Source organism: Ceratotherium simum, chromosome 3 (genome assembly GCF_057802395.1).
Source record: "Ceratotherium simum simum isolate JZ-2026a chromosome 3, ASM5780239v1, whole genome shotgun sequence".
NCBI lineage: Eukaryota > Metazoa > Chordata > Mammalia > Perissodactyla > Rhinocerotidae > Ceratotherium > Ceratotherium simum.
Window position 1 is genome coordinate 47,353,566 of NC_141902.1, and position 14,997 is coordinate 47,368,562.

The 14,997-nt window shown below is 43.9% G+C and overlaps 2 protein-coding genes across 2 annotated transcripts in view; both read right to left on the reverse strand.

The window, feature by feature from the left end:
* Positions 1-362: 362 nt before the first annotated feature.
* On the reverse strand, positions 363-9,812 carry LOC147917555 (RNA polymerase-associated protein LEO1-like). The gene is given in 10 exon segments (XM_087427280.1): positions 363-860; positions 1,898-1,995; positions 2,761-2,794; positions 2,797-2,925; positions 3,856-3,988; positions 6,109-6,243; positions 6,824-6,918; positions 8,102-8,186; positions 8,933-9,078; positions 9,722-9,812. Coding segments are annotated over 10 exon segments (999 nt in total). The 5' UTR covers positions 9,803-9,812; the 3' UTR covers positions 363-797.
* A 4,434-nt stretch (positions 9,813-14,246) lies between these two features.
* Positions 14,247-14,997, reverse strand: part of LEO1 (LEO1 component of Paf1/RNA polymerase II complex) — a 32,634-nt gene continuing 31,883 nt past the window's right edge. The window contains exon 12 of the mRNA XM_004421589.3: positions 14,247-14,495. Coding sequence (XP_004421646.1) covers positions 14,391-14,495 — 105 coding nt within the window. The 3' untranslated portion in view covers positions 14,247-14,390. The remainder of the gene's footprint in view (positions 14,496-14,997) is intronic.

Consider the following 14,997-nt stretch of genomic DNA (forward strand, 5'->3'; position numbering starts at 1 on the left):
TTCCTCTTAGGGTCCTGCTCCTGCACCAGCCACAAAGCTAGCAGTCAGATCTAGTATTTGGCTTCCCACTGTTCTCTGTGAACCTCTTGGTGACTTTATCTCAGGAGGATATTTTGGGTGTCTTTCTCTGTAAGGTCACTAATGTACCTGCCTAGCATTGTGATTGTGTGCAGGTGCCTGACCTTTGTCTCAAAAATGCTTATTCTTTCACTTGGGAAGAAAAAGCTTTGGACAGAGGTCTTCAGTTTGTTAAACCTCAGCTTCCACGTCTGTAAAATGGGAATAACAGCGCCTGCCCCTCAAGCCGTTCTGAGGCTTAGCCCTGGTAAGGCCCGCACACCACTTGGCGAAGCACCCCATATCCAGTGAGCTCTCCTGTGCTGTCCCCGCTCTGACAAGGTCACAGGGCCTTGTGGTCACTGGAAAGTTGGCACCATGGCAACAGAGACAACAGAGCACAGAAGGGCCCCGAACCCAGCTAGGCAGGACAGGGGGGACATCCCGGAGGAGGTGATACCTGAGCTGCACCTCAGCCTGCCTCAGCCGGGCCAGGGGGACGGAGTGGGGCAGAGCAGCAGGAATGCGTGAACACCCAAGACCCAGAGCAAACAGTTACCAAAATAAACCTCTCGTTTGGGAAAAATGGATTTTCTAAAGTCACCGACTTGCTTCTGAACATTTTTTATTCACAACTAGGATGATGCAAAAGTAACTCAATTCATCGTTTCAGTCAAAACAAGGCCTTTCATCATTGTTTTAAAACAAACTGTTAAGGACAATATATACGAGTGCACGTTTTATGCTTCAGTCGTCCTCTTCCTCTTCACGCCCTGCTTTCCTCTTTCTGGAGGGTTCACCTCCTGAACAGATTGAGAGATACGATGTAAAATTCATATGGAAGATTTCTGGAAATTTTGCTCAAGGAGTTCTGAGCTGACGGGGGAGCCAGCCCTGCATGCTAGAACCCGACCCCCCGCGGCGACCTGTGTCTCAGACACGGCTCTAGAGGTCAGGCAGCGAGCGGCCAGGGCGGAGGCACACGGCCTTCTCCCTCCGCACTGACTGGCAGTCCTAGCATATTACTTAAGATACATTCTTCTGCTTCCTCAGTACTTCACTTTCTCCAGCTAAAATTCAGTATTTTAGAGCCTGTCAATTTTTAAAAAGGACTGCTTATGTTTTATGTGCTTTTTCAGTATGCTTATATATTTTATATGAAAAATGAATGCCTCCCTTACACAAGTGACCACTGCTTAATTGAACATTTCTGTTACTGCGATGTTTACTCTGACCTGTGACTCCAAAATCTAGAGTGAAGCATTGAATGAATTCGTATGGCATATGAGCAATAACATAGTGATTCACATATGATTAAGACTTAAAATTTCTTTTCACTTGTGGTCTTATAAGTGGAAAAGGAAATAATTAAAGGAAAAATATTTTAATAACATAGAAATGAAATAACCCTCAACTGCCATTAGACCCAAACAATAAAGACGTCCGGTTACCACGATGAACAGGACAGACCCCTTGCTCTGCCACACTGGACTATTTGTAGTTCTCCAGGGGAGCCTTGGTGTCTTGGAGCCCTGTGCCTTTTCTCACAGGCCCATCCATCCACATGGCATGCCCACTCTGGCCGCTGTGCCCTGCAAACTAACACTTTCTTCAACACCCAGTGAGGTCAGCTTTGAACAGCCCTCTAGCACCCACCCGAGCACGGTGTCAGACCCTCCTCGGAGCCCCTCCTAGTCCCATTACTGCATTTACCCCACCAAGTTTCAGTGAAGTGTGTAGACATCAGCTGTGTTCCTGAGCTGTGAGCTCCTCTTCAGTCCAGGAGTCGGCTCCTGAGTACAGGGCAAACCCCTTAGAACTGAATAAATGTGGTTTTTACCTCATCACTGGTGAGTTTCTTTGCTCTCAGTAATCTTTGACCCTTATCTTTTTCTGATCCTTCATCATTGTCTGAAGAATAGATTCTAGCCCATTCCTCTGAAAGCAAAGGAACTTGAGACATGGGGTTGACCTTCAAAGATGAATACCTGTTTATTACTAAATTTTTCTTCTGCTGAATATTGTTACTTCCCACTGTATATTTTTCCTTGAGGAGTCAACAATTTTTATTTTTTGGTGAGGAAGATTGTCCCTGAGCTAACATCTGTGCCAATCTTCCTCTATTTTGTATGTGGGACGCTGCCAGAGTGTGGCTTGATTATCAGTGTGTAGGTCCGCACCCGAAATCTGAACCCGTGAACCCCAGGCCACTGAAGCAGAGCGTGCAAACTTAACTGCTATGCCACCAGGCCAGCCCCAGAGGAGCCAACAATTTTTTCAAAGTTTTGATGAAAAGGTACATATAACTTTCAGACATGCTGAAACGACTTAAGTTGGATTTTGTTCTCAGAGAAATTGTGTGATCACTTTTAAATACCCAACAAGCTTTATGCACACATTTTAAAAAACTACAAAGTTTAAATATTGGGTCCTTAATTATACAAGCAGGCGAACTGCCTATTACATATTTTCCACCATAAGGACATAAATTATTTAATTGATTTTCTTTATTTTGCAGGTGCCTTATTTTCCCAGCTAAGTTTTTCTGTGGGAAAGTGGCCCGAACAAAAACAAAGTGAAAATAAAAGGCCTTTGTACTGTTGTCCCAAGTAAATAAGAGCAGGACAGGGAGTAAGAGCCCGCCAGAGCAAGAGCGGGCCCTGCGGCCCAGAGGTGATGACGTGTCACCTCTCCCCAACTCACCTCGGAGTTCCCGTTGGTCGTGGTTTTTAAGGCTTCATCTCCTTCCTCCTCCTCCTCGTCACTGCTGGGGGCCTGGTAGGGGGCACTCGGCCCCTGCGGGTTCTGCTTCTCCCGCAGATGGACTGTTTCCTGGCGAGTAGAAGCCTTCAAACGTTCCTCTTCTTTCTGTAAAGAAGCAGATAAACTATTTAAGTTTAAAAATGAACTAGCTTAGTGCCCATGTGAACCTACGTTTACCGTAGAGACCACGTAAACGCCCAGCCCAGGATAACACCTATTTCCTGTCTTCAGAGCGCACTTCTCTCCATTCCACACCTGTGACCACACACAGTGACCGTCACGTTTAGTTCCAAGGCGTGAAGGCAACACCAGGGTGAAGGGGCAGAGGCTCCCTCACACGAAGTGCTGATCAGAACAGGCACAGGCCCGGCCTTGGGAGCTGCAGCGTCCCCTGTGCTGCCAGTCAGAGTCCAGAGAGCAGCGACCAGCCCCAGGAAGGCCAGCCATGCCCAGCGGACGCCGGAGAGAGGCTGTTTCTGCTCACTCCTGAGACCGACACCTGACTTGCCCAGGCTCCACCAAACCACCATGGTGCCCAGATATTCCTGTCCCGGCCCCTCAACCCAGACAGCTGCCTGCAGCTCCTGACGACAGGATGGGGAGGTGCCGGTGGGACGGTCCCGGAGCCCCAAAGTAGACTCCATTTCTCTCCGTCTGCCTGGCATTCCAAACATTGGGCTTCACAAGGCGGGGCCAGTGTTGAATGAGTCAGGAATGTCCTTTTGACCGTCCTATATCACTTCCTATCTGGCTAACACAGTTTTCTGATATCTGTCAAAGGTTACATTTTTTAAATGATCAGTTTTCCTCTGAAATCTCATAGATTGGAGAGAGAGCACCTGAGTGTCTGGTTTGCTATGTCTCACCAGCAGCCATTGACATACTATGGTTAATCACACGCTTAGAAAATTAAGCTGGCTCCCTGATAACTACAAGAAATAAATGGCTGTGGCAATAACAAACGGTGAATTAATATTCTGGAAAGCACAGCTCTTTATACCCAAAATATCTCAGGATAAAGCCCAGCCAACATACCATAATCATTTCTGTGCGCTGGCATTCAGGATCACGACCAGCTATTGGTAAGATTCTAATCTGTGTCCTGGAGCATCTGTTAGCAAGTGGCAGGGTCATCTTTCTGTGTGTGGCGCTGTCTGTAGAGTGAGGTCTGCAGGAAATGAACAAAAATGTCTCATTGTTGACTAAGAACATTTGGAGGCAATCATACCAACAGCAGAACGGCTGTGGACAATGAGCACCTTCCTTTCAGCAGAGCCGGGAGGCAGGGCCACGGGTCCTGGCGCTCCTGAACCTTCCTCATTCTCTGGCTCCCCGAGAAGTTCCTCCCTCTGCACCACCTCCCGGGGAGAGCTGATGGGGGGAAGTGGGAATGGAATGGAAGGAGGAGAGGCAGGGCAAACGCTTTTACAAAGAAAACCCCTGACCAACCAGAGAGAGGAGAGAAAGGATATGAAATCTCATTTCCATGAGGGTAGAGCAGAGGCTGAATGGCACAATTTAAGAACTAAAGATGAGTCCTTCCATCCGAATAACATTGAAGGTCACACAAGGAGGCAGGTCACAGTAGCAGGGGGCCTCATGACAGCCCAGGGCGACAATAACAGAACAGGAGGCCCCGGGGCGGAAAGCAATGCATTCCTCACTAAAGGAAGGTGGATTTTAAGTACATCAGAGAGAAGAAAAGAGCACTCTCTCTTCCTCAGGAGGGCACAGCTGCAGAGAGATGGGACGTAAGGAATGAAATGCTGCTGGGTTGGGCGGCCCCCCGGCTTAGCGGTTAAGTGTGCGCGCTCCGCTACTGGCGGCCCAGCTTCGGATCCCGGGCGCGCACCCTCACACCGCTTCTCCGGCCATGCTGAGGCCGCGTCCCACATACAGCAACTAGAAGGATGTGCAACTATGACATACAACTATCTACTGGGGCTTTGGAGGAAAATAAATAAATAAATAAAATTATAAATAAAAAAAAAAAAGAAATTCTGCTGGGCAGTCAAATATTATCAATGTGGAGCACGGGGCACCGTGACAAAAACGCAGCGTAGAATCGTTGATCTTTTAGGTTGCCATTCTAAAGATTTTATTTATTCAGTTTTTTCCCCCCAAAGCCCCAGTAGACAGTTGTATGTCATAGGTTCACATCCTTCTAGTTGCTGTACGTGGGACCCGGCCTCGTGTTGGAGGGAGAAGTGGTGCCTCGGGGCGCTCCCGGGATCCGAACCCGGGTCGCCAGCATCAGAGCGCGCGCACTTAACCGCCAAGCCACAGAGCCGGCCCTAGGTTGCCATTCTAGAAGAGATCATTAAGCGGGTGGGTTTGAGCAGTGTTTATTGTGCCAGGTCTCTGCACAACATGATGTTTTATGTATTATTTGCCTTAATTGATACAACATCCCTGTGAGGTAAATGTTGTTATCTCCATTTTACAGAAAAGGAAACTAAAAATGAGTGAGGATGAGACTCTTCCTCAGGCTTACACAGACAGAAGGGAAACACCCTCAGAGCTGGCCAGTACAGTCTTTAAAACAGAGCAACAGATTTATTGAGTATAATTTGCATACCATAAAAGTCACTCATTTTAATATGCAATTAAATGATTTGTTAATTTACAAAGTTGTACAACCATTACCACAATCAATTGTAGAACATTTCCATGACCCCAAAAAGAAACCTTGTGCATACTGTTACAGAGTTTCAAGTGCTCCACTTCTCAAGGAAAGCCGCGTGGGCGTGGAGGACGGCAGGGCTGTGTCCTTCAGAGGGAGGGGATGAGGAGGGGAGTGTGTAGCGTCCAGAGAAGGGGCCGCAGCATGGATGAGCACGGCACTGGGCCCCGTCTGCACGGGGTCAGGCCACAGCCTGCCACGTGTCTCCGTCTTCCCTTTCCTCTACTGCGTGCACACACCCACAGCATTCTCAGGACTTGCCAGCTTCCCAGGGAGGTTTCAGCACAGGGAAAGGACACGCTGACCAGCAGAGGGGCAGAGACAAGTCATTTGGGCCTCTACCAGGTGCGCTGGTCAATGTGAATTAACACACCGGCCTTCTGGTTCATACAGCCATCTCAGGTTGGTTCTGACAGCATGACTGGCTCCCTGAGAAATAGCAACTTGTAGTAAAGGTGAAAAAATAGCATAGGAACCAGATCATGGTCCCTGGTGAGCTGCACCTCGAAATTATGTCAGTCAGGGCTGAGTGGGGCATTTTGCTCAACCTCTCTGCCTTGTTGCTCTTTAACTGCAAGTCACAATCCGTCAGTGTGAATAGTTACCTAAAGGTGAGTTTGGATTTAAAGACGGCTTGTCCCTGTAGACCAGTGTCCTCTCTCACAAACAGGTGGCTGTGATTGTCCTGCAGCGGGGCTTTGTAGACGTCAAACACTTCACTGCCCAGATGCAGGGACAGGCTGGGAATGAGAGAGAGTTCAGTTAGGAGGGTGGATATTTAGTGAATCCTACAGCTTCCATTCCGCCCTGCTGGCTTTACTCAAAATGCTGTGGAACTGCAGACCCTGTCCTCATCCTGAATTCATAAGGAAAACAAAGAAAAGATACTGTAAGTAACTAACCTATCGCCTTTCAAAGCAAAAAGTAGTAAAATCCATCCTCCTTTCAACTTGAAATAGAATTGTTTTGTCATTTTCCCAATCCCTACCACTTTATCAGTAAAACAGAAACAATTTTTCAAAAATGTCAATTTATAATATCTAATAGCTCACACATGGGAGCTAACATTAGGCTTTCACCCCAATAAGGTAAATGCGAGGCATCTGATCACACCTGGGTCCATTTCTAAAGTCCCCCACCAGCCCAGCAGTATGACCCCAACCCTATTTATTTCTCTCATTTCCCAGGTAATGCCAGAGGCCTAGATTTTGTCAATTCTTTAAGGAAAGATGACCCCGGAATAGGTCGTACACAGAAAACTTCACTTATCCCGGGCCTCCCTCTGGGTATTTCAATACTCTCCAGCCAGTGTGTACTCACCTTCCGTCTGACCACTTCACTACCCGAGCGTTGCTCTCTTTGATTTTATTTCCTTCTTCATCCTGGCGCATCCTCCAGCGTATGGTATTTTCTACCTGGTTCAAAACACAAAGGCATTAGAAACCCAGTGTAACTAACTGCATGTTCTTTTTTCTCAAGTGACTTATAATCACATGCCAAGAGTTCACAGATAGTGATAGAATAAGCTTACAACCAAATAGCTGATCAGGCAACACTGAAACCTCCTGCCACAAATACCTAGAGATGGTGGTTAACGTCTGGTGTTACTAACCAGACGTTTCATTTAAATCTTTTCTGGGCTCCAATTCATAGCAGTGGAAGCAGAAGCTACACACGATGCAGGACCAGGGTGTTATCAGACAGAGGAAGAGGGCCATAGGAGAGGGGTGGGGCTTTGGGCCCACACGAGGTGGGCAGTTAAAACGGAGACCCCTGCCTACTGCAGGGCCACTTGAAGGGCTATGAACCCAATGACAGAAGGACTGAAAAAGTACCCATTAGCCATTAGTAAGACAGGGACGCTCTGGGCATTAAATTAAAAAAAAATAAAAGAATAAACAATTAACTAATTGATAACAAATTAAAACCTGAGACCTGTGTTTTGCCCTGTTTTTTAGTTCAAATTTACCCTATCCATATGGTAGGGAACTCCAAATCATAAAAGTAGCACAAAAATGGATCCTGCTCTCTGCTACCACTGGGGCCCCTGGCAGAAGCTCATAGAAACCCCGTTAAAGAAGACATATGCCTGCGAGAGCAATGGTAGTGCTCTGCCATCCCAGGCCTCCTCGAGAGGAACTGCCCAATGACAAGGCCTCTTTTTGTGCACAATCTGAATTTCCACAAAGAGCCTGAGATATTTCTCTTGTGGGAAGTTGCTAGGATCTATCCACTATAAAATGTGGAGGCAGTCCCATATACCCGGCTACATTGTATTTATCCTGAAGGAAGTAACTAACAATTTTCAAGAATTTTTATCTTTACTTCTGTCAAAAAATTACAACTGCAAAAAAAAAAAAACAAAAGGTTAGAAAGTGACAATTCTACAGGGGTTAAAAGAGGGTATGTACCTTCTCCCCTAAAAATGTTCTCAAAAGACATTTAATTCCTTGTTCTAAACAGTTATTTGTTGATTGAAGAGTAAACATAAAAGATCATTTCCTAAGCTCAAGTTTCAAGTTGTTATCCCTGTGTTTTACCTGATAAAATGAAAAACTTAAAAAAAAAAAAAAAGGGGGATCAAGTGTGGAACGGTACCTTTAATTTTAACCTGGTTCTGTCTTCCTCGTCAAGCACTTTCTCATCTGCAAATTCATCTTCATAATACTGAGGATCAAAAGGTCTAAAAATTGTTTTTTAATGTTGTATTAGCCATAGTTAGTAATCAATATGATTAATATTATAAAATTATAATCTTTACAACACGCACCAATATGTTGAAAAAATCTCAGTGGACAAATAACTTCATGTAAAACTTCAAGGAAGTTTGAGAATTACTGGACTTTCTTGAAATTTGATTTTAAAACACATTCCCTGAAATAAAATCCAAATGTGACTACTAATTCAAAGCCCTCTTTGTCTGAAGAAATACGTCTTCTAAAATATAGGTGACACATGATCTCTCTCTCTCTATTTTTTAAGAAAAGTGTCATGTTTAACTGCACAAGAGCTTGCCCTCCTGCACCTTCGTGAATAATACCCATCAACATTGTTTTGTTGTCCAAAGTCATTGTCTTTTCTAGATTCACAATGGCTTTTGCACCGAACATTTGTGATTTCTCTAGAAAACTTTCTCACTCTCATTTTCCAATTTTTCAGCTTTACATTGGTGAAAAATATCTTCGTCAGCTGTATGTCTATTTATAAGAAGGTGCCAAAATGCTAGAATTATTATTAGCATTAAAAATCTCTCACATTGGTAATCCATCATTTTTCAACCACAGCACATCCTAAATTTATTTTTTCAGAGTTACATGAGAAATCCCCCATCTTTGTGATTAGCCAACTCATGATAAATAAGAAAAAACATTTACATTCCACATAGTTTTTTTAATATCTTGGAAGAAAAACTTTAATCAGTCTTCTTACTTTGGTTCTATGCTGAGAAATTTGGGTAGTTTCACAAAGTATAATTCATTTCCTAAATCAGAGTGGATATTGGGAATTTCTACTTCTATTCTGGTTTCAGAAATTGGCTCTTCCTCCTGCTGGTCCTGAGGCATCCCACATTCATCCTAAGACAAGAATCAGATTGTGAAAGCTTGAAGTGACATTAGAAATGCTCTAGCTCTCCTCCTGCACTAGGCAGATGTGGGTTTGACAGGAAGTAAATTTAGACTCCACTTTAGGGATAAAGCAGTCAGCAACCTTTCCAGGCCTCTCCCTAAAATTTCATCCTCTCCCGCCTCAAAAAAACCACCATGGGAAACAAGATCTGTTAGCCTGAATTACCAGAAAAAAAATATCTATTTTGTTGACATATCTAGTTTGCATAAGATATTTAGCAACAGAAGTGTGAAATTATGCAACCCCTGAATACTAAGTAACTACTAAAATCAGAGAAGAATGTTAAATAGCACACACTTCTTGGCAGAGGTTGAATAAGAAAAACTTATAAATCAAAGGTTTTCAAACTATGAATCCTCACAGTCTAACTCCTAAAGTTTGGTATCAACCTCATTCAGAGCAGTTCCTTCTACGCCATCTAATATCCAGAAATGCCCAACAGAGCTAAGAAAGTCTCCCATTCATCAGATGTTTCAGAATGCTATTCACGTTATCCATGTCCTTTCTCCACATAAGTCAGACCTATCAGCCTCTGAAACTTTTTTCTTAGCTTTGAATAATGCGACCAGTTAGATTAGTGATTGTACTTACAACAGGCTGTCCTGGAACAGGTGGTTGATTGTCCCCATCACTCTCTGAAGAAATGTCATCTATGTCTCCAAACAGATCCATGGTCCCACTATAATCTTCAATGTTGGAGGAAAATGCACAGAATTTCTCTGACTGAAATTCTTCACACAGTTCTTAGCCCATCACTTCAACATATTCCCAAGATTCATAAACCAAATCTCCACTAAACCAACCTCATACTGGCTCCCTGAGCCTGGCCCTCAAAGAGAGTGTCTATGAAGAAAGAAGGCAGCAGAGTTGGTTGGTAGAAGGCAACGTCGCTGTGATAGCCAGCTTTCGAGATGTTCCCCAATGATTCCTGCCTCTGTTTTTCTTGCTCTTGTGTGGTCTCCTCCAACATTGCAACATGGTTGGTCTATGTGATCAATAGTATACAACCTCACTTCCAAGGCTAGGCCATGACATTGTGGCTTTTCTGCCTTGGGTCACTTTCTCTGGAGGAAGCTAGCCGCCCTGATGTGAAGACACTCAAACTGCTATGGAGAGACTTATGTGGTGGGAAACTGAGGCCTCTGGCAAAGGGCCATGTGAGTAAGCCATCGCGGAAACATCCTTCAGCCCCAGGCAAGCCTTTAGATAATGCAGTCTCAGCCAACATCTTGACTGCAGCCTCCTGAGAGACCCTGAGCCAGACCCACCATACTAAGTCATTCCTGACCCTCAGAAACTGTGAAACACATTAAATGTTGCTTGTTTTTTAGCTGGCCCTCTCAGGGAATGTAGTCGGAGAAGGTAAGGGGTGGTATGCAGGTCACACAAGATATGTCTACTCCAATTCTTCTATCTCCCTGAGACTTTGGATTCCCTCCACATGCCAGGGAAGCTCTGGCATCTCAACTCCATTAAATGTAGGCCACCACTGACTTTGTTTTAGTTAACCAACCAAGTATAGAGCCACGCCCAGCTAAATGCACTAACACATCAAATCCAAAATATATGATAAGTGCACCCATATCAGTAAATGTGGCCCAAGCTAGTGTTTTGTCTGTCCTTCATCTCACATTTTTGAGCCCACTTCCACACATATTCCCCAGGCTTCTGCCTATACTAATCAGCAAAATCTTGTAATTCTTTTGGTGTATAAGCTATTTCTTCTTCTTCTTCAGAATTTATGCTTTCTTTGCCAGAGTATGATGAGTTCCTAGTGATGAGTCTACTGCTAAAAAGTGGGTCAGACAGCACTCAGTTGGGTGAGTCTTGAGGAGAATGGAAATGGCCCCAGGTGATACTATTACAGTGTTTTCAAGTAAGAAAAGACTAGTCTCCTCAGACATAGGGAGAAGTTGCTTCTCACAGGCAAGGGAGGCTTGAAGTGACTAGGAAATTTGAGTTTTTCAGCTTCATCTGAGTCCAGACAGACATTCCCATTCTTAGTTTCTTTCTCAATCAATACCCTTTCCCATGAGAGACTTGAAGAGGCTGTGAATTCAACTGATGTTGTAATTCTGCAACCACACAAATAAATGTGTTTGATTTGCAGCTACCTCAGCCCTTTGACTACAAGATATAAGAGATTCTTTTAGGGCTGTCATGAAAGCTCACTGGTTCTCTGACAATGACTTGAGCTGAACATTTAAAAACCTACATTTGTTGGGCCGGCCCTGTGGCTTGGTGGTTAAGTGCGCGCGCTGCGATGCTGGCGGCCCGGGTTCGGATCCCGGGTGTGCATCAAGGCACCACTTCTCTGTCCAGCCTGAGGCCGAGTCCCACATACAGCAACTAGAAGGATGTGCAGCTGTGACAGACAACTATGTACTGGGGCTTTGGGGGCAAAAAATAAATAAAAATCTTTAAAAAAAAAAAACAAAAAAAAAACCTACATTTGTAATTTTCTTTCTGTAAGTGGTTCATGGCACTCAGAAGTATCCATCCCATACCAGAGACCTTATAGTCATCATTTCTGTCTAACAAGGGTAGCAGCCATTTGAGCCCTCAACCATAGGAGAGAATCTGATTCACCATGATACCCTGCACACCATGGATCACTAGCATCCTGTTTCCCATTGGTGAGGAGCTCAGACCTGCATTCAAACACAAAACAATCTACAAATCTCATCTTTGAGGATTTGTTTCCTGGACTACCCAGTCAGGTCCTAGTTGGGCAACAGAAAACACATCAGTTGTCTATACTGATAGAATTTAATATTAAAAAAAAATTCTAACTAGGTTTAAAGTTGTTGATTAGGTTACAAAAAGTATAAAAAGAGAACCGTAGGGGCTGCTCCCATGGCATAGTGGCTAAGTTTAGTGCACACCATTTCAACAGCCTGGATTTGCAGGTTTGGATCCCTGGGGCAGAACTATACCACTCATCAGCCATACTGTGGCAGTGACCCACATATAAAATAGAGGAAGATTGGCATAGATGTTACTCAGGGCTAGTCTTCTTCAAGCAAAAAGAGGAAGATTGGCAACAGATGTTAGCTCAGGGCGAATCTTCGTCAGCAAAAAAAAAAAAAAAAAGAGAGAGAGAGAGAACTGTAAAGGAACACAGAAATAGCAAATTCAGAGAGCAACTTCCACCCCTAGGGATGAGGGAACAAAGGGAAGAGGTGGAATTATTAAAAACATAGAAAGGGCCCCTTGGAGCTGAAACTCATACCTGAGGAAGAGAAGTGTCCCGGTGGTACTGATGTCTCTCAGGGGACTGTAACGAAGCTGGCTCTCCAAGTGTTGGTAAAACTGCAAATTGGATTGAGCTGCTGCTGGGGTGAAGAAGTGTTGGTGGGCCCCCTTTAGAAAAACTGCAAGTCAACAGGAAGCCCCCAGAAAGTTCCATAAGTAAACAGGAAGGAGTAATCCCTTTTTTTGTTATCCAGGCTTCCAGTCGTTCTCTAGCGCCCCCTAACAGAGGGCAGCTGGCAAAGCTGAAATGTGGTTGTGGAGTGCTGGCCCCAGCACCGCCAAGCTTGGTATAGAAGGGTTTAGAGATGAGAGACAAGAGCTTAATACCTGACACACAAGGGTCTACTAGTAAAAAAACCCAAAACCCAAAACTATGTTGCCTTGGAAAGGACAGGTTTTTGAGTTAGGAAAGTGACACAAGGTGATGTAGGACCTCCTTCTCTTTCCATGTCACTTTTCTTTCTGTGTAACCAGGCTTCAGGGTAAGCCTCCTGTAGCCACCACTCCTGGACTGTACTAGCAGCACTAGGAAGGAAGTGATGTAGAGTCCGTTCATAAGGGAAAGATGAATTAGTGTGTGTAGAAGCGTACCGCAGAAAAGACAAATATGTGCGTGGTGGATTTAAAACATCTGCAAATTCTTTGCCATTCCTACCATCAAGCAGTCAAATTTCCTTCCCTTTGAATATGGGCTCACATTCTAATGAACAGAACGTGGTGGATTTCAATGTGACTTTTGATGCTGGTCATAGAAGGTAATATCAAAAAAAGGTCACACCACTTTCACCTGCTCGCTCTCTCAGGGTGCTCACCTTTGGCACCCAGCCACCATGCGCTGAGAAAGCAGGGCCAGGAGTAGGATGCAACAAGTAAGCTACTCACCTTGGGCGAAAAACATAAGGGGTGCTAAATCTCAGTGATCAAGATAAATAATATTGCAATACAATATTTTTTAAATTCCATGCAAAATACCCATGAAAATATGAAAATTTTAAGTAACCAGAGGACCCACCCAACCCTGTACTTGTGCAACTCTCCTCACCTGCCTTACCCTAATCCCAGCCCTGTCAGATCCTGTCTTTATGTAAAATTTTGACATTTTGTTCATCATGGATTTTTTTTGCATTAATTTTATTTTTTTTAAACATTATATTACACTATTATTTATCTTGATTACTGTAGTGGGCTGAATAGGGACCCCCAAAATTCATATCCACCAGGAACCTCAGAATGTGACTTTAATTGGCAATAGGATCTTTGCAGATGTAATTAATTCAGATGAGGTCACACTGGATTAGAGTTGGCCCTAAACCCATTGATTGGTCTCTTTACAAGGAGACGGAGACTGGAGAGACACAGAGACACAGAGCAGGCACACGGGGAAATAAGCCTCGTGAAGACAGAGGCAGAGACTGGAGTTATACTGCCGCAAGCCACGGATTGCCGGGAACCCCCAGAAACTAAATATGTGGCAAGGAAGATTCTTCCCTAGAGCCTTCAGAGGGAGCATGGCCCTGCCAACATCTTGATTTAGGACTTCCAGGCTCCAGAACTGTGAGAGAATACATTTCTGTGGTTTTAAGTACCCAGTTTGTGGTACTTTGTTACAGCAGCCCCAGCAAACTAATACAATTACGGAGGCTTTTTTGAGCCCCTTTTTACGAAGGCTTTTTTGAGCCCCTTTAAACTCTGCACTGCAGAAGCATGCCTCACTCGCCTCACCTGCCCTGACCAGGGGGCTTCTTTGTGGGGGAGGGGAGAAGGGGCTGGGGCATAGCAACAGGAACTCACTAAACCTAAGACTGTGTAAAATGTTAACAAAATCAAGTCGCTTTAGGAAAAGTCGATTTCTTGAACAGACTTGCTTTTTAAATTTTTTTATTACAATTAAAATTACACAAAAGCAAATCAATTCATTTCAATCAAAATAACTCATGTTTACATCATATTTATAAAACAAACTGTACAATAAAATATATAAAATGTTTTCACTTCATTTTGTACTTCAATCATCATCTTCTTCTTCTTCATCACTGATCACATACTTCTTGTGCTTTTTATTTGCTTTATCATCATCTTCTGCTTTTCTCTTTCCAGAAGGTTCACCTTCCTAAACAGATAAAATTTTTAAAAATCTAAAAGTCAATAGAGACTATTTCTAGGAAAATTTATCAAAAGCATCTCTGAGCTGAATGACCCTCTGAAAACCCAAAATAAAATAACTTTTAATAAGAACATTCATAAGATGAATAAAACCAGTGGTCAAGTTCACGGCCAGTTTCCAAACCCAACGTCAGGACTGCAAGGGAGAGCTAAGCAATTGTAACCCCACCTCTCAGAGGGAAGCTGTTGCACATGGAGAAGGGCAGGCAGGAAACTGGCAACAGGGTTTGCTCTGGGAAGAGCCGGGCTCTCCCAAAGCAGTTTGCCTGTATGTCTACCTGTTCTGTTGAATATTGTTACCAGGATCAGGTCATTACTTAAGCTTTTTTCTCTGCTTTCTCAGCATTTCACCTCTTCGTTATCTAAAATTCAGTATTTTAAAGACTGTCAGTTTTTTAAAATAACAATTTCTTGTTTCAGATGTACTAAAAACTCACATCAAAAGATTT